At 34.7% G+C, this 23,782-nt stretch overlaps 2 protein-coding genes across 2 annotated transcripts; one reads left to right on the plus strand and one right to left on the minus strand.

Moving 5' to 3' along the window:
• The first annotated feature begins 6,315 nt into the window (after nt 1-6,315).
• Nucleotides 6,316-12,718, plus strand: LOC133803904 (protein NRT1/ PTR FAMILY 4.5-like). Its single transcript, XM_062242048.1, has 4 exons — nt 6,316-6,528; nt 10,508-10,942; nt 11,163-11,293; nt 11,768-12,718. The coding sequence occupies exons 1-4, from the start codon at nt 6,331-6,333 to the stop codon at nt 12,630-12,632; spliced, it is 1,629 nt and encodes a 542-aa protein (XP_062098032.1). The 5' UTR covers nt 6,316-6,330; the 3' UTR covers nt 12,633-12,718.
• A 1,222-nt stretch (nt 12,719-13,940) lies between these two features.
• On the minus strand, nt 13,941-16,255 carry LOC133803905 (protein TUNICAMYCIN INDUCED 1). The gene is made up of 3 exons (XM_062242049.1): nt 15,765-16,255; nt 15,376-15,690; nt 13,941-14,943 (listed from the first exon to the last, which is right to left on the minus strand). The coding sequence occupies exons 1-3, from the start codon at nt 15,918-15,920 to the stop codon at nt 14,200-14,202; spliced, it is 1,215 nt and encodes a 404-aa protein (XP_062098033.1). The 5' UTR covers nt 15,921-16,255; the 3' UTR covers nt 13,941-14,199.
• Between the last annotated feature and the right edge of the window lie 7,527 nt (nt 16,256-23,782).

A 23,782-nucleotide genomic window follows, 5' to 3' on the forward strand; every position in this document is an offset into this window, starting at 1 on the left:
ACTCATATGAAGCATGTATAGTGAACAGGGTTCGATTTCTCACATACAATCAAGATTGAAATCACACCACTCAAAATAATGGAGTTTCTGTTGCTGGGACTGAAGGTTTTAACTATTATGGGCAACTTGAAGGAATACTAGAGTTGTCTTTTTCTGGTGCCTATTTGGTTGTGTTGTTTCGATGTAAATGGTTCAACACGGATCAGAAAAAGAAGAAAACGTTTATTGAAAATAACATCACTAGCATCAATGTCACCGATGAGTGGTATAGACATGTACCGTTTATACTTGCGAGTCAAGCAAAACAAGTTTTCTATATCAATGATCATGTTAGGGGACGAGATTGGAAAATAGTTCAAGAAGTGAATCATAGCCGAGTTTGGGACATTCTGGATGACCCAAATATGATTAACGACATTGATGTTGTGCACGATACTGATTCAGCCAATTTTGTATTGAGTGTCAATCTTGGAGAATTGGTTGTGCAACAATCTGATCAACCAGCAACACATGTTGAAACCCCTCAGTGGCCTTCCTCAAATATCTAGGATGATGACGATTTTATTAATGACGACGAAGATGATATGTCGGAAGACTTAGAAGAAGCAGATGAGGAGGATGAATTTCTTATCGACCTTAGTGATGATATTGTTGAGCATTTGTCCCGAGTAGATGTAAACTTAATCAATGATGATAATGATTATTCTACTTAGATATTTATATCTTTGTTTGTAAAACTTTATATTAAGAAATATAATACATGTTTTTTAGTATATTGATTCTAATAATTTAAATATAAGTCTACATGTTTAAACTAGCCAAAAAATTTCCTGTACTTAGTATAAAATGTCATTAGATGTGACGCGAGCGCACGGGGGAGATGCAAGCGGTGATCCTCCCCCAGATCCTAGTAGGATCCCCACTTTATGCGAGTCAGGTATTTTTCTTTTTTTTGCCTAATATGCTAATGTTGTTTATTTGTTAAAATCATAATATTTGTAATTTATTTTTTGTTATTCAAACAAATACAGTAGCACCACCAAAGAAAAATGGTTGTGGCACGAACACTGAAAAGATCTCGAGGCCAGACGTAGAAAAGCTGGTCATCCATTGGAGCTAACATTTGATCCACGCTCGTACAAGGTTGTGGGGACCGAGCATGTAGCTTTTTTCTGCCTCGCCGGCACCCAGGTCTCACAGAGAATTCCTGGATATTTTGATACATGGGAATGAGTGCCTAAGGAATTCAAAGACTTAGTCAAAAAAAATATTAAGGTCAATAATTTAAATTAATTGTTACTACTAAATAGTATCTTTTAAGGTGACCAATTTATTTAATCAATTATTAATATGTTTTCTTTTCAATGTAGTGGTATTATCAAATAGATGGCCGACTGGATTACGAACGGTGTATAGATGATATCGAGAGAGAGAGAGAGAGATGAAAGATCGATATTGCGATAGGAAAAAAAAAGACACCACCATTTTTCATCACATTACAATGGACCTGAGGATTGAGACAAAATTCTAGAAAACCCAGGTCAGAATGTTAGCAAGGACGAGTGGAAGAAGATTTGTGAGTTATTCACCAGCCCTCGTTGGGTGGAGCGCTAAAAAATGAATAAGGATAACAGAGCACAGTAGAAGTATGCAACAACTCAGGGTTCAAAATCGTTGGCAGCTCACCGTCACGAGAAAGTAAGGAAAAAAAAATAACGCACTTAATTTTAATTAAATTATAAGTTATCTAACCATATGTTCATATTTTTTTAGACGAACCCGGATCTTATTGAGGATTGGAAGGATTATCACTGGAAGAAAGAGACGAAGCAGTTTGTCAATGAAGCTGCTCAAGAAGATTATGTAAGTTTACTTAAATATATTTGTGTTATTCTTAGAATTCTGTTTTTTTAATCCTACTAACATTTTCTTTAAAATAGGAAAAATTGAAGACTGATTTTATGGCGCAAAGTCAGCAGACATCTGCTACTGCATCGAACGACGATGGTTCTTCCTCAGTTGACCAAATCCAGATCCTAGAAAAAGTACTAGGACGGAGTTGCGGTCACGAGCGAGGATTGAGCCACAAATTGAGGGGGGATGAGGTCATCCTCTAGTCAGCCCTCTCAAAACACCCAATCCTCAAGCGCCTCCTCAACAATCACCTAGTGAATACGGTGAGTTGGTGGAGACGATAAAGAAATTGACTGAGCAAGTCAATTTTATGTCTCAATTTCTTCCCAGTGGACCTAATGTGCAAGTTCAGCCTCCACAAAATTCTTCGTCTCAACCCTCGCTCTCACCAGATACGTCTGCAGCTTCATCTTCTCATCAACCCCTGGTCCATCTATTCTTGTATGGAGCACCACCACCGCCCTCGTCCCAACCCATGGGATCGTCTTATATGTTTGGAGCAGTACCATCACAACCTCAACCAAATTATCCTTACACGTTTGATGCATCGTCGACGTAGCCTCTGCCATATCCTTACTACCAGTTTGGAGCAGGATCGTCAACCGTACCTCCACAGTATCCATGGCCGCAGCCACCCCAGCCGCCACATCCACCACGGGGTAACGGTACGGACGACGCTACTGATTTAGGAGAGGATGAGTAGTATGTTATTGTACTTTAAATGTAATGGATACATTTCATTATTATATAATTATGGATATTGTAGTTACATTTTATGATTATGGATGTAGTGACTATATTTTATAATTATGGATTTTTTATAATATTTTAACATTTAATTATTTATATTTCATTATTACAAAAAAAATTATTTTTTTAAATAAAATATACATCAGCGGTGACACAGTTCGCCCTAATATTCACATTGTCGTCGCAAATAATTTCGTGGAACAAGCCACATCGGCACAAATCTACAGCGACTATTTAGACATTGCCGGCAACATTGTGTCGCCGCTGATAATGTATATCAGCGGCGAGGTAAAATGTTGTTGCTGATAGGTCTTTTAGGCACAACTTTTTCTGCAGTGACGTAATTGCGATGACATGTTAGGCTTTCAGCGACGACAGGAGTCGCCGCTGAACAACATTTTTCTTGTAGTGCCATCGTCCATGTAGCCGAGCATGCGCCGAAGAAGCCACCCATTCGCCGAGTGCCTCTATTGTGTGCCGTCGAAGTTTTTAATGCACCAAGGAGAAGAGGCCAAGCGCCTCTATTACGCGCTAAGGAGAATTAGCTCCGGTGCGCGAAGGATAGGCTAAGAGACAAAGGGGAACTTGTGAGAGGAAATGCGCTGGTAGGGGGAGAGAGAGAATGAGGGAGATAATATGTTGTAATTAGGGTTAGGAATTTTGAAATCTGAGAAAAAATGAACCTAAGCCCCAATTCAAAAAAAAACTAATAGCTTTTTACCATTTTTACTTAACATTTTTAAGAGCGCGCTGTGGGAGCTCTTAATACTCTTTTAGGATACCCAAAGTGAGCCATTAAAAGTCATCATTGGAATCTACTCATTTTAAATCTCAAATTTCATTCTCAAGTTTTTTAGGACCCACATATTTTACTAGGGCACTTATTGGGCCCGTTTGGTAAAATTTTTGTTTTTGAATTTTTTAAACACAAAAATAGAAATATTATTTTATTTTTGTTTCTTTATTTTTAAAAAATAAAAATATGTTTGGTAACTATTTTTGTTTTTTGTTTTTAAAAACAAAAAATAATAAACATGATTGATAACTTTTATTTATATTTTTTGCTTAACAATATAAGGTGTTGATTTAAAGAAGAGAAGAAAAAAAAAAAAAATTGAAAACGGTTTAAAAAAATTTTGAAAGTGAAAAAATTCTATTTTCAAAATTTAATAAATTTTAATTAAAATTTTAAAAAAATAATAAATAAAAATAGAGTTAACAAACACATTTTATGTTTAATTTTTAAATTTTTAATTAATTAAATACAAAACTAGTTTTTTAAGTGTTACCAAACAACACAATTGTGCATCCAAAAATGTATTTTTTTAAAACTCCAGAGTCTTTTTTTAAGTGTGTCCTAAAATGTGACCCGTAAGGAATATTTTGTAGTAGTGCATAATCGTGTCGACATGAACAAGACATGTTTACACGAATTCTCAACCCTATTAGTAGTTGGAGTGAGTTACAAAAATTGAAAGTGACTCAAAATATGATAGTCACATCAATAATCCATAAAAAAAAAATAGAACATAACATAAGGATATATTTTCAGAAGTTCAATAGACATTTTTGTAACAAAAAATAAAATGATATGGACAAAATTAAACAAATACAATAGTACAAAGGAAATTTGCAATATTTTGGCAGACGAATGTGGAAGTCATTTGCTACTAAATTATTATTTATTCTAACTAATTATAAATTAATTAGTAAATAAAAATAAATAAAACTTTTTCATAATAAGTTTGTACAGGTGACATACATAGTTTAAAATTATATATGTAAATAATTTAATTATTAAATGATTTTCAAAAATTAAATATATTTCTGTAAATATTAATTTCTGAACTTGTAAAATTCAATGTATCTCTGTTGTTTTCAGATGTATATGCAATTATTTGTTGATGTTCATCGCTTGAAAACGTTAGAAGGCGTTTGATATGGTAAGTTTTCTTTTACTTAAAAATAATGTTAAGAACAACTCGTGGGCTCATATGATAATTTAATGATGAGGAGTTAACTGTAATAATGTGTAGTGTTAATTTGTTAAACATATATATGTGCACAGGTACCCATTTAACTTTGTTTATTATTATTAAAATATATATATGGGCATATATTCACATCTCTAATTAATTGTAGAAATGGACAAATCTAAAATATTAATTATTTTTGTGTAGAGTTTATAGATCATCTCTATAACGATTAATGCTCCTAGATAATGTTTTCAAGAGCATCAATAAACATCCATAAATAAATGCATATTTATATATGTATTTTAATTATTTAATAATATAATTATTGGCTGTATATGTGGGGTAACTATATGTATTATGTATGTCCCAACGTCGTCTATATAAATACACACAATACCCTCAACATTAGTGTACTCAACTAGCTAATAACATATAACCTTCGCCTTCTGGGCCCAGAGAGCTTATATGACTCCAAAAGCTATGGTACTATTAATCATATTGATATAGTGGTTTTCTGTCTTTTTCATCCTCTTCATTTCATATCACGAGTTTCTCATCAAGAACTACTGTACATCATATGTGTATATATATATATATATATATGAGTTTCTTTTGTTGAAATTTTTCGAGGACTCTAGCTACTTCTGTACTAGTTTAACTCAACATTAATTTCCCCATATATGTGTCACCAGGAGATTAGAAGAATTTTCAGAATCGGCTCTACCGAATCCAAAAAAGATGGCAAGAAGGGAGGAAATAGAGCTGCTTTTTTTGTATATGGTATTTATATATATTTATATAAATATTTAACTCTTTCGTATAAAAAGTGTACAAGGAAATTTTTGTTTTTATTAAGAGATTGTTTTATTAATTTTAACTAAATATTCTAAATATTTAACGGGAGGATGCTTTTAAAATTAACAAAAAAAAAAAATAGATATTTGTTAATTATATTAATATAAATTTAAATATTATAATATATTATTATAATAATAATTAATATAAGACCACAAATATAATAATTATATTAATATAAATTTAAATATTATAAAATATAATTATTATAATAAGATATAATACAAAATTAAATATTTAATAATTATAATAATATAAATTTAAATATTATAAAATACTATTATAATAATAATATTTAATACAAATCTAGATATTTAATACATATATTAATATAAATTTAAATATTATAAAATATAATAATAATATATAATACATAATCTTAATTTTTATTAAAAAAATTATCATTTATGTTATCATATTATATATATATATTAAAAAATTATAAATAATGTTGTGGTTTAATTTTTTATTTAATATGTTTATGTCATTATTCTATATATAATATTATTTATTTATTTGAAATTTATGTTTTAGTATAATTTTTTATTTAATATGTTTATGTTATTATTTTAAATATAATATTATTTATTTATTTAAAATTTATATGACAATGATATAAATTTAATAAAAAAAATTTATAAATCTATAAACGGCTAATATAAATATATATATTTAAATATTTAATAAAATTAATTATCAAAAGTAGTAGAAGTATGTACGTAATTGGCAATTGGTAATTGGGAATTGGCATGGGTTTAGATGGATGGAGGGTTCAATAATATTAATTAATGGATGAATATGGTTATGATGATCAGGGACGGAGGGTCTGGAGAACATGGCGTTTATTGCCATAGCAGTCAGCCTGGTGACTTACTTCTATGGTTACATGAACTACAGCTTGACCAAATCATCCACCATGCTCACCAACTTCATGGGAACCTCATTTTTGTTGGCACTCCTTGGTGGATTCATCAGTGACACATATTTAACCAGATTTAGAACATGCCTCCTATTCCTCTCCTTTGAGTTGGTGGTACGTACAATATCTCTTTTATATAAAAAATATTATTATCTAATTTTTTACTAATTATATTAATATGAATTTAAATATTATAAAATATTATTATTATTATTATATTTAATACAATACCAAATATTTAATACTTATATTAATATAAATTTAAATATTATAAAATATTATTATAATAATATATAATATATTATTTTAATTTTTATTAAAAATATTATCTTGTATCTAATATATATATTTATATATATATATATTTATGACTAGAAACTTAGATAGAGACTAAGTTTGAAATGCATTAATTTAAGGAAACAACTTGGTGGGAATTTATGAGGAAAAGTGGCAAAGTTGGGCATGACTAAGAGCATCTCCAACCCATTACTTAACACTATATTTTTTTTTCATTTCAATCACAACACTAAAAATTACACCAAAAAATATATTATTTATTATTATATTATATTTTAATAAAATAGAATATTCTTTTTATTATTTAATTAATCAATTAAGTAAAAATGTCATTATTAATTACATGAAACTTATTTCATAAATATTAAAACTTGAAAATTATAATAACACATTACATTTTCTTATTTAAATATTACACTACTACAATAAAATATATTTAATTAACCCTAAAACATAACACACTCTTGAAGTATTAATTAAATTAAACTAATGTTAATTTTATTTTCTTATAGTTTAGAGTAAGAATTTTCACACAAATTAAAATAAATTATATAAAAAATTAATTATGAAATATTTGAAATTTTATTTAAAAAATTAAATTATATATGTATTTATAATTTAAAAAACCCAACATAAAATATAAACCCACATAATACTCATATGTTTATATATATAAATATATATATAAGATATAAATATATTTATCTTAAAAAAAAAAATGTCGTGTGAACAGTGTACAGCATATATGCCGTGGTGCTGTTCATCAATAGGTAAATGGGAATATTTTTGGAGTTGGGTTGAAGATAGATTTATGCATATGGCCTAAGCTTTTGGTCTACATTTTTAGAAGAAAAACGCATGCTATTCGTCACGCTAGAAAATTATTACAATCTGACGTGGTTGTATTTATTTATTCAGTGGGTCCCACATTTTATGGGTATTTGGAATACACGGTTTTTAGACCGAAGTCTCCATTATTGTCAAACTTTTCAAAACTTGGCAACATCTTGGGTGTAAAAAAATCAAAAATTTGATGAACAGCTTGGGTGCCAAATCTACAAACCATAAGTCCGAATAAATTCACAAAAGCCTAAAAAATACATAATTCTTTCCATTTTCTCGTGTAAACAAAGTTTCTCTCCATTTAAGTTAAAAACAACAAATAAATAAAAAGACCCATTTTCATAACTGCATTTCTTATTCTTTTCCTTCTTCCCCTCGAAAGAAACTCTGCAAAATTTGAAAAACTTAAAAGGTATATATTGAGGAGTTTGATTGTAAGCATACAACTTAAAGTATCAACTTTTTCGAATTTGGGCTTCTCAAATATATATTACTATATTCTCATTGTATACATTTATTTTTTATTTTCTGGTTCTTTCTAGTTTTCTAGAATACAGAGATTATTGCAAAATAAATAAATAAATAAAATACAAATACTAAATGTATATTTCAATGGCCATTTCAGTCCTTGAGGATAGTGAGGAGCCTGCGGAGTGGTATGCAAAGGCTTCTTTTCTTTGTGCCTTGGATTTTTTTACAGTGTTAGTACTATTTGCTCATGTTTTGGCCAGCAAAGCTTTTTCAGCAAAACTCTCTGGTTTTTGGACTACCGGCCACAACTCTTTTTTTCAAAAAACAAAAAAAACTTTTGAAACTACGAATCAATTTCGGAACAGAGCAAAACAATGGGGGAGGGAAACAGTAGGGGTTAGATTGGACTTTTCATTCTTTATTGTTTTTTTTTTTTGCAGCAATTTTTTTTAATGTTTTAATTGAGATAATTAAATGTGACAAAAATTTAACAGCTGTCACCAATCATAGGTGGTTCGGGATTTAGCATTTGTGTTATTAGAGATGAAAAATAAAAGGAAGAAATTGGAATGGAGATAAAAAGATAGGTAGTTTGATAGGGTAGAAAATAAGAATTAAAGAAAAATGAATAGAAAAAAAGTGGTGGGCCCACATTAAAATCTTTCTCTTCAAATAGGAGAGAAAATAAATAAATAAAAAGTTGGAAGCTTTATAAGACCAAAATACCCTTGATAAATACTAGTATTTTTAGTATATTATTGTTAAAATAAATATTTTTAAATTATATTTTTGACCTCAAATATCATATATCTTAACATATAAGTATTACTTTAGTTTATTTAAATTTGTTATGAGGTTTATTAAATTCTTATCATTTTAGCTATAAAAATTAATTTTATAAAATACACATTATCAACAATGATAGATAATATTTCATATATAATAAAACAAATACATACCATCCTTATCAATAAGATATTTATAATTATACTAGGTAGAAGTAATATACAATGCACATTTGCTTATTTTTAAAGTTGTAAATATTGTCATTAATTTTAATAAAAATTGGTTCATTGTTTTTTTTTAAATATATATATAATAGAATAAATTATAGTTCTATAGTATATATAAATATTTATATCAATAATCTCTACATATATGATATCTAAACACAACGTTGACATAGATATATATTTACATAGCTACATGACATATATATATAAAATACAATAATATTTAAAAAGAAATTAATAATAGAAATAAAATAAGAATAAAAAAGTCATAGTGTAGACAGTAATATACATGCATTAACTATTTTTAGTTTCTAGTATATCTTGCAATGTCCTTTGGTGAATTTGATAAAGAAAAAAAGTTTCAACCACTTGATAAAAAACAAACTATCACACAAATTTATAAGATAAAAAAATGATATGTATGTCTTTATTATTTTTAAATAAAAATGATTATATTATTTAAATTATCATAAAATATCTTTAAAATATCGCATTTTAATCAATTAATTAATTTATTTTTCTTTAAGTTTATGTTTGTTTTAGTTTTTGAATTTGGTAGTGACAACAAAAGATTATATATTATATGTTTAATATAATATTAAGTTTAAGTTTAATTAAATTTTATTTAGGTTATAAAATGTATAGTTTTATTATTTTTAAATAATTATCATTGTAAAATATCTCAAAAGTATCATATTTTAATTTGTTTAATTATTTATTTATTTAATTTTTTTTAAATCATGTTTATAATCTACCGTTACATATAAAAATATTTTGTTAAACTTAACCGAAAAAAAATAAAAAACGGTGAATTCTTGTTATCAACACACTTTTTATACAGAAGATATGTATTGCCAACTATTTATCTTATCTTCATAATAAGTTTGTAAAAATTATTTTTATTTATGCTATATGTGACAAAAATATATTTTTTAAATAAATACATAAAAATTAAAATAAATATTAATATAAAGGTATAAATGTCAAAAAAAAGTTATTTCCTCTCAATTTTAACTCAAAATATAAAATAAAAAAATAAAAAAAAAACATGTTTCTTTTCTATCCTTGTACGACTATACCAAACAAGAAAAAGAGAAAATACATTTTTTCTCTTTCCTTCACTTTTTCTATCCCCTCTGTTTTTTCTCTCATTCCCATTTTCTTTCCTTTGCACCAAACATGGCATTAATTCCAATCGTGTTATAGCAGTGCTCTCTTTAGAATAAGAGCGTAATTAGTCAAAGAAAATAAATACACATGCACGCACGATATATATAGATAGTGTCTTATAATATACAAGTAATTTCAGCAAAAAAAAAAGTAATTATTAATTATCATATATTATTATAGATAGAAGTTTTCAAGATTCATGGGTTAAAAAAAAATTGTTGTTCGTGTATTAAATAAAATACATATATAATAATTAATAGTCAATTGGAAGTGTAAATTTCGTACGTACTTCTCTACAGGGATATATCCTCTTACTGGTCCAAGCCCATAGACAGGAACTAAGACCTCCAACATGCCTAGACATTGCTCACCAATGCGTGGGTGCATCCAAAGGCGAAGAGACGATCCTATACGCAGGACTCTACCTTGTTGCCCTGGGGAATGGAGGAGTCAAAGCTGCTCTCCCAGCCTTGGGAGCTGACCAGTTTGACGAGAGGGACCCAAAGGAGGCGACTCGACTGTCTAGCTTCTTCAACTGGTTCTTGTTCAGCCTCACCATTGGAGCAATCATCGGCGTCACAGTCGTCGTTTGGATAAGCACCAACAAGGGCTGGGACTGGGGCTTCGGCGTTTGCCTCATCGCCGTTTTCTTTGCCTTGCTTTTGGTTTGCATGGGCAACTCTTGGTATCAGAATAACGTTCCCCAAGGAAGCCCACTCCTCCGTTTTCTTAGGGTATAATAATACATACTCTTACTAAATTAAAACATATATATATATATACTTAATAACAACTTGATTTTTCGCTTTTTGTTTTTTCTAATTTCTTAAAAGTAAAGTACAGTTAAGTTTTTCTTACGATGGATGTATAAGATAAAGAAGCTTATTAGCTCTTATATCAATGAATAAGAAAATTGAAACTGTATTTACTTTTGCTATTTGTGTTGATGGTCAGGTCTTCGTTGTTTCTTTCCGGAATTGGAAACTTCCTATACCGGAGAATTCAGGGGAGCTATATGAAATTTATCAAGACAAAGAAGCAGGGTTACATCATCATGAAATCCTTCAAAGAACGAACCAGTTCAAGTATGTATCATATTGGAATTTTATCAAAACTACAAAATATGAAACTAAAGTAGGCACGGTTTCATTATTAGTTTAAAATGGAGTTTCTAGCCACGACTTTTTTCGTCCCCAAAACTATATTTTTTTTTTCTGGCGATGCCAAATATCGTCAAACAATGAAACATGTTGTCACTAGATAGACCATTTTTTTTGTTGCTAGAAAATCTTAAATTTTATTTACCAACGTGTTCTAGCAACAACATTGGTCATCGTCAGACAGATGTCAAAAAATTGTTGCTAGAAGAACCAAACCCGCAAAAATATCCCGCATCCCTGAAATTTCATCAAGCAACAACATTTTTCGATGTGATCGCCAGAATGGTTATTTTTAGAAAACCTGTATTTTGAAGTGTAGTTGAATTTTAGTAGAAGTAAAAATGGACAAAAATGTATTAAGTACTAATACTTTGGCATAATACTATTGTGTGCTCTTAGGTTATTGGACCGAGCAGCAGTGATAAGAACAGATGATGTTGATGATGCACCAATGACAACAACCGATCGAATTGGATCATGGAGAGTATGCACAGTTACTGAAGTGGAAGAAACAAAGATCTTAGTTCGCATGCTTCCCATTATACTCAGCACCGTCTTCATGAATACATGCTTAGCGCAACTCCAAACATTCACCGTCCAACAGGGTGTTACAATGGACCCATACTTCATCGGCTTCAAAGTTCCCGCTGCCTCGATTCCTGTTATCCCTCTCATCTTTATGATCATTTTCATCCCTATTTACGACAGAATCTTTGTCCCAATCATTCGAAGATTCACTGGAATTCCCACCGGCATCCGCCACCTCCAACGCATAGGGATAGGCCTAGTCCTCTCCGCTATTTCCATGACAGTCGCGGGATTTGTAGAAAAGAAGCGCAAGAATGTTGCTATTGAACACGGCATGGTCAACAGCCTCACTCCCTTACCGATGAGCTTGCTCTGGCTTGGATACCAGTATGCTATATTTGGATTAGCAGACATGTTCACGTTGGTGGGGTTGCTGGAATTCTTCTACGCGGAGAGCTCAGCTGGAATGAAGTCGCTGAGCACAGCCATCTCTTGGTGTTCGTTCGCGTTCGGGTACTACTTGAGCACGGTGGTGGTAGAGATAGTCAATAAAGTCAGCGACGGTTGGTTGGCCAGCAATAATCTCAACCTGGATAAGTTGGAAAACTTCTACTGGTTGTTGGCAGTGTTGAGTGTGCTGAATCTTGGAATTTATGTTTTATGTGCATCTTGGTACAGGTACAAAAAGGTTGAAGTGATCAGGAAAGACGATGTTTATAATGAAGTTAACGCTTGATGTAATGATCCTAATGATGATGCGTAATAAGTTCGATTGCGTATAATCTTCCTAGTGGTATTCTAGGAATGTTGTGTGGTACTTTGTGTAATCTTCACTTCTGTAAATATATAAGTATTGTTTGTATTCTCTTCAATAAAGGGTAGAAAAAATAAACATGTGGTTTGTTAGATTTTGTTTAAATATAATGTAATTATGTTTTGAAGAATTTACAAAATTTGATTAAAAATCAGTGTTGCAGCTCCAAATACTCTGTGTTGCGACACCAACTGGGGAATGAGTCTCAACAAAACTATATTATGCACCAATACAGAAACTTAACTTGATGAGGTGACACCAATTTTCTGACGATGCGACGCCAACAAGCTAGTTAGCAACCCTTAAGCAATCTCTAAGACAGAATGCGCAAATAACACTTTTTAAGTTGCGTATGCACACACTTTTAAGTTGCGCATGCATATTCACTCACTACGAAACTTCGTATCCATTCCAATCATTTTATATGTTTTGGAATTATTTACTAGCTTTCGACCATTTAAAATTAGGAATAAGCATAATCACACCTGCTTTCTACATATCTCTTGTTATTTGGGGGGCAGATCATCAAAGCTATGATACATGATCAATTCACCAAGCTGACATGTTGTGCAGATTCACTCACTAGAAGCAGTGCTATAACTATGTTTCTTAACATAAAACATAATGAAAGACAAAGCAGACGCTACAAGTGACGTTTAATTCATTCATTCGTAAATCAATTAACAAAACTGCTCACAATATCTTTCTTTTTTCCATCAGTTTCAAATGATCAAAGACATTATCCAAAAGTAAGAGAAAATGCACACCATCCTAGTCTATTACATATAACGATACACTCAATATTTTCAGGGTAATATAGAAGTCCCCATTAAAAACAATGAACTTCTAAGTTCTATCCATCCTCTGTTCCAATGAGACAACCAAGATGCTAGAAGCCAATTCTAAATTCGAATGATGCCCCTTTCAATAATTTTTATAGACGAAAAGAAAAAAAAAAGCATGTGCTCCACAAAACTACATACATCACCTTATTCATAACCAGCAATCACACCAGCACAATTTCCCAGGAACTCCAAGAATCCCTTGAATTGGGTCTCTTCATCGAACAATTAATATCCTCAATTTTTTATTTTATTTTAAAACTATGCTTCCCTACCTAACTATACCAAAGGACTCCAAACTCAGACCTGGTGGTGGGGCAAACCACATTGACCGTTTGAGTTAATTCTAAAACTATGTTAGATGATCATGTTATGTAACTCTAACAGCTACAGCAAACGAACTAAGCTCAAATCATCACATTCTAACAGTAAATACTATTGTTTATATTATTTTTCCTTCGTTGATAACAAATTAGCATATTTACAGGCAGTAATGACTAATATGAATTTCTATTACAACATGTACAGAAAAACCTGATACAATCATCATTAAACAAGAGAACAGGGCTCAATCACATCTTTCGTCTATATAAAATTTCTCAAATTGAAGAAGAAAAAAGAAAAATATGTAACAAGGGAGATTAAACCTACCATTTGACATCCAGTGTTAAAGCCTCAGAAGGAACAAGGAGAGATGGGAACTTGGTAAATGAGATGTTGGACAAATTGCTCCATGCAACTGTATCTGCCATAGCAAAAGGTTCTACTTCCTTCACTATAAGGAGCTTCAACCTCTCTGCTTCAACTCTTGCCACTACTTCAAACAAAACCCTTTCAACAGTGGGCATTGTTCTCCACCCATCTTTGGCTTTGTCAGTACGGTTGCTTCTTAAATTCTTTTCCAGCTCAAGTTGGAAGCGGATTAGAGCTGAAGCTTTGATATTTCCTCGAAAAAGACCCACTAAACCATTTAGCCTTTTACCAAAGTAGCTTCTTAGAACTTTTTCCAGCATTGATATTCCCGAACTTAAGGAATCAATAGGACAATCTCGCTTCTTGTACGTATGAGACTGAGAGCCATAACACTTATCTGCCAACAACTCAATCGTGTCCTTCGAGATAAAATTGGTTTCAATGTAAGCATAAGGATTTCGAGTCCTGTATGCAACTAATTCAGGAGACCCAAAAACTTGAATCTGCATTAACGGTCTGCAAAATGAATGCCAAATGGGCAAAAACTCACTTTTCTCCTTCTCAGTCACATTACTTCCGTTCACTGGTATACTGAGATTAGATGCATGGAAGGCAGAGACTTCTCGAGCTTTTCTTACTTCAACTGTGATGCCTTCACCAACTATAATTCGATTAAACCCAGCATGTGTACGGTTCACCTGAAAACCAAAGTCAACAAGGTCAACAATATCATAAATAAGCCTATAAATATTTACTGAGGTAATACATTTTACAAATTACAAGAAAAAAATATAGAAATTAAAAGATAAAAGATATGATGTAGTGTAAATCATAAGATACTTTAATGACATCTTTTGCTATGTAAAAGTGTAGAGACACTACTAGCATTTAAGATGTTAAAGTCATTAATGTACTTCTTCAACATATGAGTACAATAACAAAGAAAAAACTCCCACCCACATGAGTGTATGGAATGGAAGAATCCTAAGTGTATACGTTTACAGGTCGAAATGAGATTCTTGAACGCGTTAAATGGAACAAAACAATTCGAAACAAATTAAAAACCAAAACTTGTAATCAACCCAACACCAACAAAATAATGGATATTCAGGTGAGGATTGAAGCAGTACCGGCACAAACAGAGAAGGGTTATCAAAAGCACCGACCCGCAACTCAAAGGGTCCCTCCACTTGGAAGGTGTCAAGTAAAGTCAAAGAAGTAATATTATTGAGCAAATACCCAAAATGATGGGACCTTGGTTTCCTGAACTTCTTCCATGAGGTCACGTCGTCGGAGAAATTGGCCGATATGCGACTCTTGCCGAGTCCAACCCGAAAAACGTACCGATTAGCAGCCCCAAACCTAAGCTTTTTAAGGTCTAGCCTGGAAACCTTAATGTCATCCAACCCCCAACTGAGCTTGGTGGAGATTTGGTTCAAGACATCCTGAAAGGGTCAAAAAGTATAGTAAGAAAAGTGAGATCGAAGATACAAGATCTGAGGGTGAAGAAATCACGTACCTGTAAGAGAAGGGTGTCGTTTGAGGAGGAAAAGGCGTTGGGAGAAGAAGTGAATGCAAGTACAAATGATTGCTGGAGCAAGAGAATTACGATTAGGAGGAGGAGGAGGAGAAGTGGAGGGGGCTGCTTAGGTAGAAGGCGATTCATCATCGTCATCGATCCGACACTGTTGCAGAGCAACTTTCCTCAACGTTTTTGGTTGTCGCTTGGGCTGAGTCGAAAGGCGAAGCTGTGCCTTTAGCTTTAGGTGGCTGAAAATCTCAGCCCTTTTTTTTTTTGTTTTTTTTGATAACCGATAGCACATCTGTTAGTCATTGCTCAAAACTTTTTCTAATCATAGTTTAGAGCTACTACACATAAAAATTATTTTTTTTTCTTAAAGAAATTAATTGTTGTTGTTTTAATTTTGTATGGAAAATTTAACAAATATTCATCATGATACCCAAAATAAAAGTGACACCAAGGTGCATTCGACATTTTCTTCTTCTCCTTTCCCTTTCATTTCTTATTCTCTTCCTAAAACTAATTTTTTTTTGCAATTTAATGGCAAGTCTCTCATATTAATTGTGGTAGAAGGTGTTGGATAGCTTAAGGTGTTCTTTAGCATTTCTCTATTTTCTCCCTCTTCCTCCCATACCACCCATGTCTCAATCACTCTCACGAACTTGATTCACACCCAACCAAATTCTTGATTAAAAGCTCAAAAATACTATTAAACCATGAAAATCCAATAGGTAGCTTTTTTTAGAGTAGAAAATTATGGGTAAGTTTTTCTCACCGGTACTAATATATGTATTTTGAACACTTATGTGCATCATTTTAAAGCTTTGTGTACATTTTTTTTTCTATTTTAGTTCAAATATTAAAATCTGAATCTCTAGCCAATTTTGATACCAAATCAAAGTAGAATCAATTAACATATTCATAGATGTGTTCATGGAACTTGATATCGATGTCGCATTGATGTGTTTTAATGGTGATTCGATACAAGTCCTAGAAATCGTGAATTGAAGGGACCATCAAATTCACAATGATTTAGCATCGATGTGGCATCAAATTATGGGTTGTGAAATCAAGCTTCCAAGAACCATCGAAAGACCATTGAGCTTGCATCGATCCACCATTAATTTGTATTTCAATTGCCATTATTGTTTTTTAGATTGATGGAATCCAATGTAGATCGATGGTGCTTCAATTCTATTTCGATATGCTAATTCTTAACTCTTTTTTTCTTTGCAAGCTCAAGATTAAACATAATTGTTTCGTACAATGGTATATGGGAACAGAAAGAAGACAATTGCACTTTCAAAGGGGTTCTACTGTAATAATTCTTGTACAAGGGACGTTAGTTACTTACAACTATTGTACATGTTGTATTCAGTGCTTAAGGTAGATAGGTCATTGTTTGACTTAAAATTGGAAGTCACTTACACATGCCCTAGATTTTCCTTAGCTCCCATCCTTGTTAAGAAAGATAAAGGAATGACTCCTTTTATTGATGAGTGTTGTACCTAAAAAATACGAGTTAACGTGTCATGTTCATAGTACAGGTGTCAAGCATTTAAAGAAGTTAGTCATAGCTCCGAGAATGCAGTGCAAGTTCCCTGAACCAGTAGTTCGAGTCAAGACCTATCCGACAAGATAATAAAAAGATCGCCCAGTCAAATCCTCAGGTCGCACAATGAGTAGCCCAGGCATCTTAATGTTCGAGTTAGTGAAAGTCTAGAAGCCTCTAGATCACGTAGCACACATTCAGCTCGTTGCTGACGCATGGAATGCAAAATTGAATTCCTGAAGACTCTAAGACTTTAGACGCTTAATTATTGTCTTGTAACCCCTGCCTGGTGAACGTATAATGACAGGCAGTTTATGTCTTTAAGTGAATTTAATTATATGTTTGGGAAGTTACTCAAACTTGTAAGTTACAAATATATCAAACGACTCTTAAATCTATCCAGTGAACCCCTATAAATAAAGGGGGGACAGACAGATCAAGGGATCAAACTTTGTATGCCAAAACTCTGCAGAAATCGTCATAAACAATTTCCTAAGAGATAAACAAACTATAACATAGACTCGTGGACTAGGTGGGTTTTAACCACTGAACCACGTAAAGTTCTTGGTGTTTTTCATTATTTATTCGTGTAACATCTCTGAGTCTTTAGGAATTCCAGCTTGTGCATTCTAAGCGTTTGCGAAGAATTGAATGCAGTCCTCGAGTTCAATGTTTATAGGATATGGCGACCTAAACACATAGATGCTCATGATATGACTTAGGCAAACTTAGGATTTCCAGTCATCCTCCAGCACACCTAGTTGACTAGAACTAGTGATCTCCACGATGTTTGATCTCGGCTGGGACTTACTCGAGCTACTCGTCATAGAACTCATATAAAGCTATAAGGGTCTAATAGTCTTCATGAACTGCTTACCAGCTGTACTACGAACAAGACGATTAAGCCCGTATTTTTGGGTACAACATTTGCCCCCCAAGCCTCTTCTCGTGTATGACGTCATTCCTGACACACAATAGGGGCTCTTCTACTTCTTCCATGGGGAACATACTCACCTACCCACTCGAGTGTGGGACACATGTTCAATTTCTACAGGCGTATGTTCGAGTAGTAATAACAGATGCCAACATGTTGGCATGCGGACTAATAAAGGAAGGCTAATATTTGGCACTACGACCTCAAGGTTCTCCTAGGAAGAGGCCTTTGGCCATTATAGAAGAGGTCGAGGAAGAGGCAGAGGTCGCACAATCTGTGTGTAGACACCCTTCCTAGGGCGATCTACATAGTAACCCAGGCCGGGCAGAGTCGGGGCAGCATCCGGCACCTTTGGCCAAGGTAGCAATGATAATGGTATTAACTGAGCTAGTACCAACAATATGTTAGCTCGCCATAATCCAAGGAAGGTTGTGACTAGACATCCTGAGGACCCAGCTAAGGACATTACCATCCAGCAATGTGTTGATCTCTTAGTCTGTCGTCATGACATTAGCCTCCTCAAGATGACCATAGTTGCAGATAATACTTTACATATTAGAAGCTCCATATTTGGGCAGTACGGTACTAATATCCGATCTGGGATCCCTTTGGACCTTAGCCACTTGTATCCCGTCTCTTTGTAGCCAGACTATGATTCGAGCTTAGACGATGAGCTCGAGTTTGAAACGGTGCCTGGCGTAGCTTTGTTAGAGTCACCCTCACCCCCTATCGTCCAAGAGTTAGATATTCCTCACATAGCTAGCCTGGTTCATAATCTGGAACTAATTATTGTAGTCTCTTCCTTTAGCTCAGAGGGTAGGATTTTCTTCTTTTACTTGTTATTTTCTAAGTTTAATTGGAGTTTATCTAAGCCTCTTTTGACCATTTTGCAGAAGGCAATATGAGTGATCTGGTCACTGCTTTGGGGAGTTTCAGTCCTATTGTCAAGAGACAGAGACTTCCAAAGAAGGTCGCCTTCAGGGACGTGGCTTCCGCGGGAACTCAAACTAAGGTTAAGGAGATACCTACCTCCCATCTACGAGCTCAAAATGAGACCGTGGTAACGATCTAGGATGCTCTGCCCCCATCTCTCTGAATAATTGATCTGTCAGCTCCTCATGTCGAGGTGGGCAAGTTTCCTCGCCACCTCCGAGGTCATATCCATGCCCTGACTAGCTAGAATAGCGAACTCCTCATTTCCCTGTAGGTAGTGACCTGATTAAATTTATCCCCAGATGGCAAAGGGCCAGGGTGAGGAAATCATGGTTAGTTTGACAGGTGCAGATCGAGCTATCGTCGAAAAACGTTGGCACTTGTCACATTCTCGAACATATGAGGTTAAGTCTTTCTTTAGGGTAGGCCAAACAAATCCATGCCTCAATATCTTTAAAGCCAAATTTTTCCCCCAACGTGGTCTCCGCAAAATCCCTTATGAACTTCCTTAAGGATAGCTTGGGTCTCTTTTGGCAGAACACTCCTCAGCAGTGGCATGGAATGACCTTTCCTATAAAGAATTCCCTCAACCAAAACATACCTTGGGACTAGGTACAACAGCTTCCATGCGTCCTTGCGATCCTCGAGCATTTTTCTGGTGGTGAGGTATTCTACGATTAGAGTTATCCAGGTCGACCCTTCACGGATCATCTCGATTTTCTTTGGCCCTTCATCTATGTCGGCCTTGTAAAGGAACTCAATCGAGACCACGTTTAACGTGCCCAACTCTTTAGTTGTGGCGAGCCAAGCGAGAGCATCCGCATTTGTATTTTTCTCGCACGGGACCTACTCTATGGACTAGAAGTCGAATTCTGATAGTTCACTTTTTACCTTGCCCAAATAAGTAGTCATTTTGATCTCACGAGCTCGATACTCCCACAACACTCGGTTGACCATGAGCTAAGAATTGATAAAACATTGGATGGCCTTCGCTCTTAATTCTTTGGCAATCTGAATTCCAACCAGCAATTCTTATTACCCAGCCTTGTTATTAGAGGCACCAAATCTGAATCTAAGAGTTGTGTGAAAGCGATGCCCCTCAGGCGTGATCTTAATTACTTCAGCTCCTGACCTATGCTTGTTTGAAGATCTGTCAAGAAACAGTTTCAATAATTCTTGGACTGGTTCCTGTTGGTAACTGGTTTACCATATGCGCAACAGAAAGCACGAGATGTTGGGCCTAGAGATTTCAAAAAAAAATCTAGTTAAACAAACTTTAAATAATCGAATCCATTAACATGTAATACATGAATCATAGAGAAATAAAAGATGAGGATTTACCAATTGAAGAACTATCAAGAATCACCGGTATCTTTTTGTTTCTCCAACGAACATCCAATCCAAAGCAGTTCTTCAAAGTACTTAGACCAAGATCTTCCAAGATGTATCTCTACACCTCAAGACATGTGTGGGAATGTAAAGTAATGGTAGGGAAAATTTTCTGATTCACAATGTTGACCTATGAAATTGGCCAACTGTTGTATGTACAATATATGACATCTTTTGAACGAAATAAATATAATATACGATAGACAAATATCTTAAACAAACACACATAAATTTTATAGTGGTTCAGCCATGTTCTGATGAATAGTAATAACCTAATCCACTTAGTCTATAGTATTGGATCACTCAATAGACAATTACACGAATGAACAGAAGTATTCACTTATTACTAATTTTCCCAGAGTTTCTCCCAAAATATTCGTCTGATCCCCTTTAATGAAGCCCTGGGTCCTTTATTTATAGTACACATGGGCTGTTACATGATCAGTAATACTGTGATCGTGGTTTGGTACACGATTATTGGGTAGTGGAGATACGTGTCCACCTCCCCATGATTATGAGATCGTGGGTTTTCTCGATGTTTCTCTGGATCGTGGTAGACGATGCACGATTGAAACCAATGGGAAAATGCTAAGTCTCGGTTGGTCCATAAGACTTAGGTGTTAGGCCCAATGACCCTTTAGAGCTTGGGTGCTAGGCCTGTTGATCCTCTAGGTGCTAGGCCTGCTGATCTCAGCTTGAACGATTGAATAAGCGTGAAATTTATCCAGTGAAGTGTATTTGGGAGTTTAGGCCCACCACCCTATGAAGAATAGAGTGGGTCGACCACCCGTGTGGCTCTTGAGCATGTCAGGCCGACCATCCCTAAGGGGCTAAGGCCAGGCCGACCACCCTTAGGGGGTTTAGGCCTGGTCGACTTCCCTATAGTCCTGGACCTATCTTTTTTGCTCATTGGTCTTTTTTCAATACTTTGTTGTTTTTTCCTGACTTGTGATGCCACGTGCCGCTTTCTCATTCGCCACATCATCTCTTGATTTTTTTGGGATAGCATTTGCCCCCCAAGTTTATCGTAATGTGTTCAACATTACAGTAAACTTGATCTAGCCCAAGAAACATATCGTAGCAGTACTCTAAAAGAAAAGTCCCTCAAAACATTACATAGTACTTTTATCAACTATCAATGTAACGCCCCAAACTCCAGGGACCGTTACGGTGTGCCTTGTAAACAGTGCTAAACTCGCTAATCGAGTCATTTGGCCAAAATCATGAACTAAGTATGATTAGCGGTTTAGGGATTAAAAACTTTGGTTAGGATGTAACGTTTCACTAGAACGTTTAATTTATACATTGGGATCCCGAAAATAAGTCTCAGAGTTTATTACAGAAAATATTTACAACAGGCCGTTCTAAGCGGCAAAACAGGGTTCAACCCTAGTTCCACTTTAAACCTCGGCCGTGGCGGACGAGCAGCTGCATATGTACACGTCATCACCTAAGCTCTCCAACTCAAGGATGGTCCAGCTTCCTCTTGCCTTTACCTGCACCACGTAGCACCCGTGAGCCGAAGCCCAGCAAGAAAACACAATAAAGCATGATATATTATCAACAACGATCATAATAACCATTCAGGACTATCAGTCCAAGAAAATAGGTGACAATAGCCAAAAGTCACAATAATGAGCATCGCTCCTTCTAGCCATGTGACGATAGGGTCACCAGGGCTCAACCGATAAGTGATTCTTTCTTAAGTTTGATTAGGACAGGTGCATGGTGAATGGTCACCAACATAACCTTCCTCCCGACTCTAGAGTCGTGCTATGGACAACGTCCTTGGGCCATGTGACAAACAGTCACCGGGGTCATATACCTTGGCCATAAACATCTGGTCATAGACCAGGCAAGCGCTCATAAGTTCTTCGACCTTAGGGTCGGTCTAGCATTTATGCCATAGAGCCATTCAATGCGTGATTCTCGACTTAAGCTTGTTTAGGACAGGTGCAAGGTGATTAGTCACCAACATAACCTTCCTCACGACTCTAGAGTCGAAACTATGGACAACGTCCCTTAGCCATGTGACAAACGGTCACCGAGGTCATATACCTTGGCTATAGTCATCTGGTCGTAGACCAGGCAAGCGCTTATAAGTTCTTCGACCTTAGGGTCGGTCTGGCATTAATGCCATAGAGCCATTCAATGCATAATTCTCGACTCTAGAGTCGGTCCCTGACTAGTCAGTGTCTTTCACTAGTAAGACATGCCACCAATCACATATCACATGTTCCACATCCATAAACGAGGCATTTAGCATGCTTACCAAACAGGTAGTAGTGCTATTAGGGCCATGCATAAACACAGAGGCTCAAGCTCTGAACAGTATCATACTCAGTATACAAAGCATGTCTCAAACACATATTTCACATGCATCATATGCAATATCCAGCAATCTAACATGCATCAATAACAGCCATGCATGTCACGTTTAATAGTCAACCAACATGCATCAAGAATAGCCATGCATGTCATACATAATAATCAACCGACATGCATCATATAATAACCACGCATGTCATACTCATTAATCAACCAACATGCATCATAATATCCATGCATGTCACATATACACAGGGTGCAGTTTTCTTACCTTAGATTCGAGCTAAAACCAATATAAGAACGACCCTTGAGAACGATCAACCTTTAAGCCCTTAGCGGTCACCTAATCACAACCAAATATAAGGTATCATCAATAAAAATGATCAACATAAGTTTCCAAATCAATATCTAGCCTCCGGGACATCAACCCCTACTTAACTGGGTACTAGGTACAACCCCGAGGCCTATGGCTTGAATCCCCAAGCTTAAAAACACATTTTTAGCAAAATTGACCTTAAGGGCCGTGGCCCTCCCCTGCTGCGCCGCGGCGCGCCCTCAAACAGAGAGGGCTCTCCCTCTGCCAGACGCCAAGGGCCGCGGCGCACCCCTGCTGCGCCGCGGCGCCCAGCCCAGAACAGCAAGAACGCCCACGCACGAACCAGTTTTCCCTGTGCGATTTCCTCTCAAACCTTCACAAAACCTCCCTCAAACATGTAATTAAACCCCCACATAACTCCCTTAACTCACTCACATCAAACCCCAATCAAACCAACACTAAAACCCCCTTTGATTCACACTCCCCACATCAAAACTCTAAGGCTGAAACTAATGATCAAAACAGAGCATGCATAAAAACCAGTGGCTAAAGCTCACCTTGGA

This window comes from Humulus lupulus, chromosome X (assembly GCF_963169125.1).
Source record: "Humulus lupulus chromosome X, drHumLupu1.1, whole genome shotgun sequence".
Classification (NCBI taxonomy): Eukaryota; Viridiplantae; Streptophyta; class Magnoliopsida; order Rosales; family Cannabaceae; genus Humulus; species Humulus lupulus.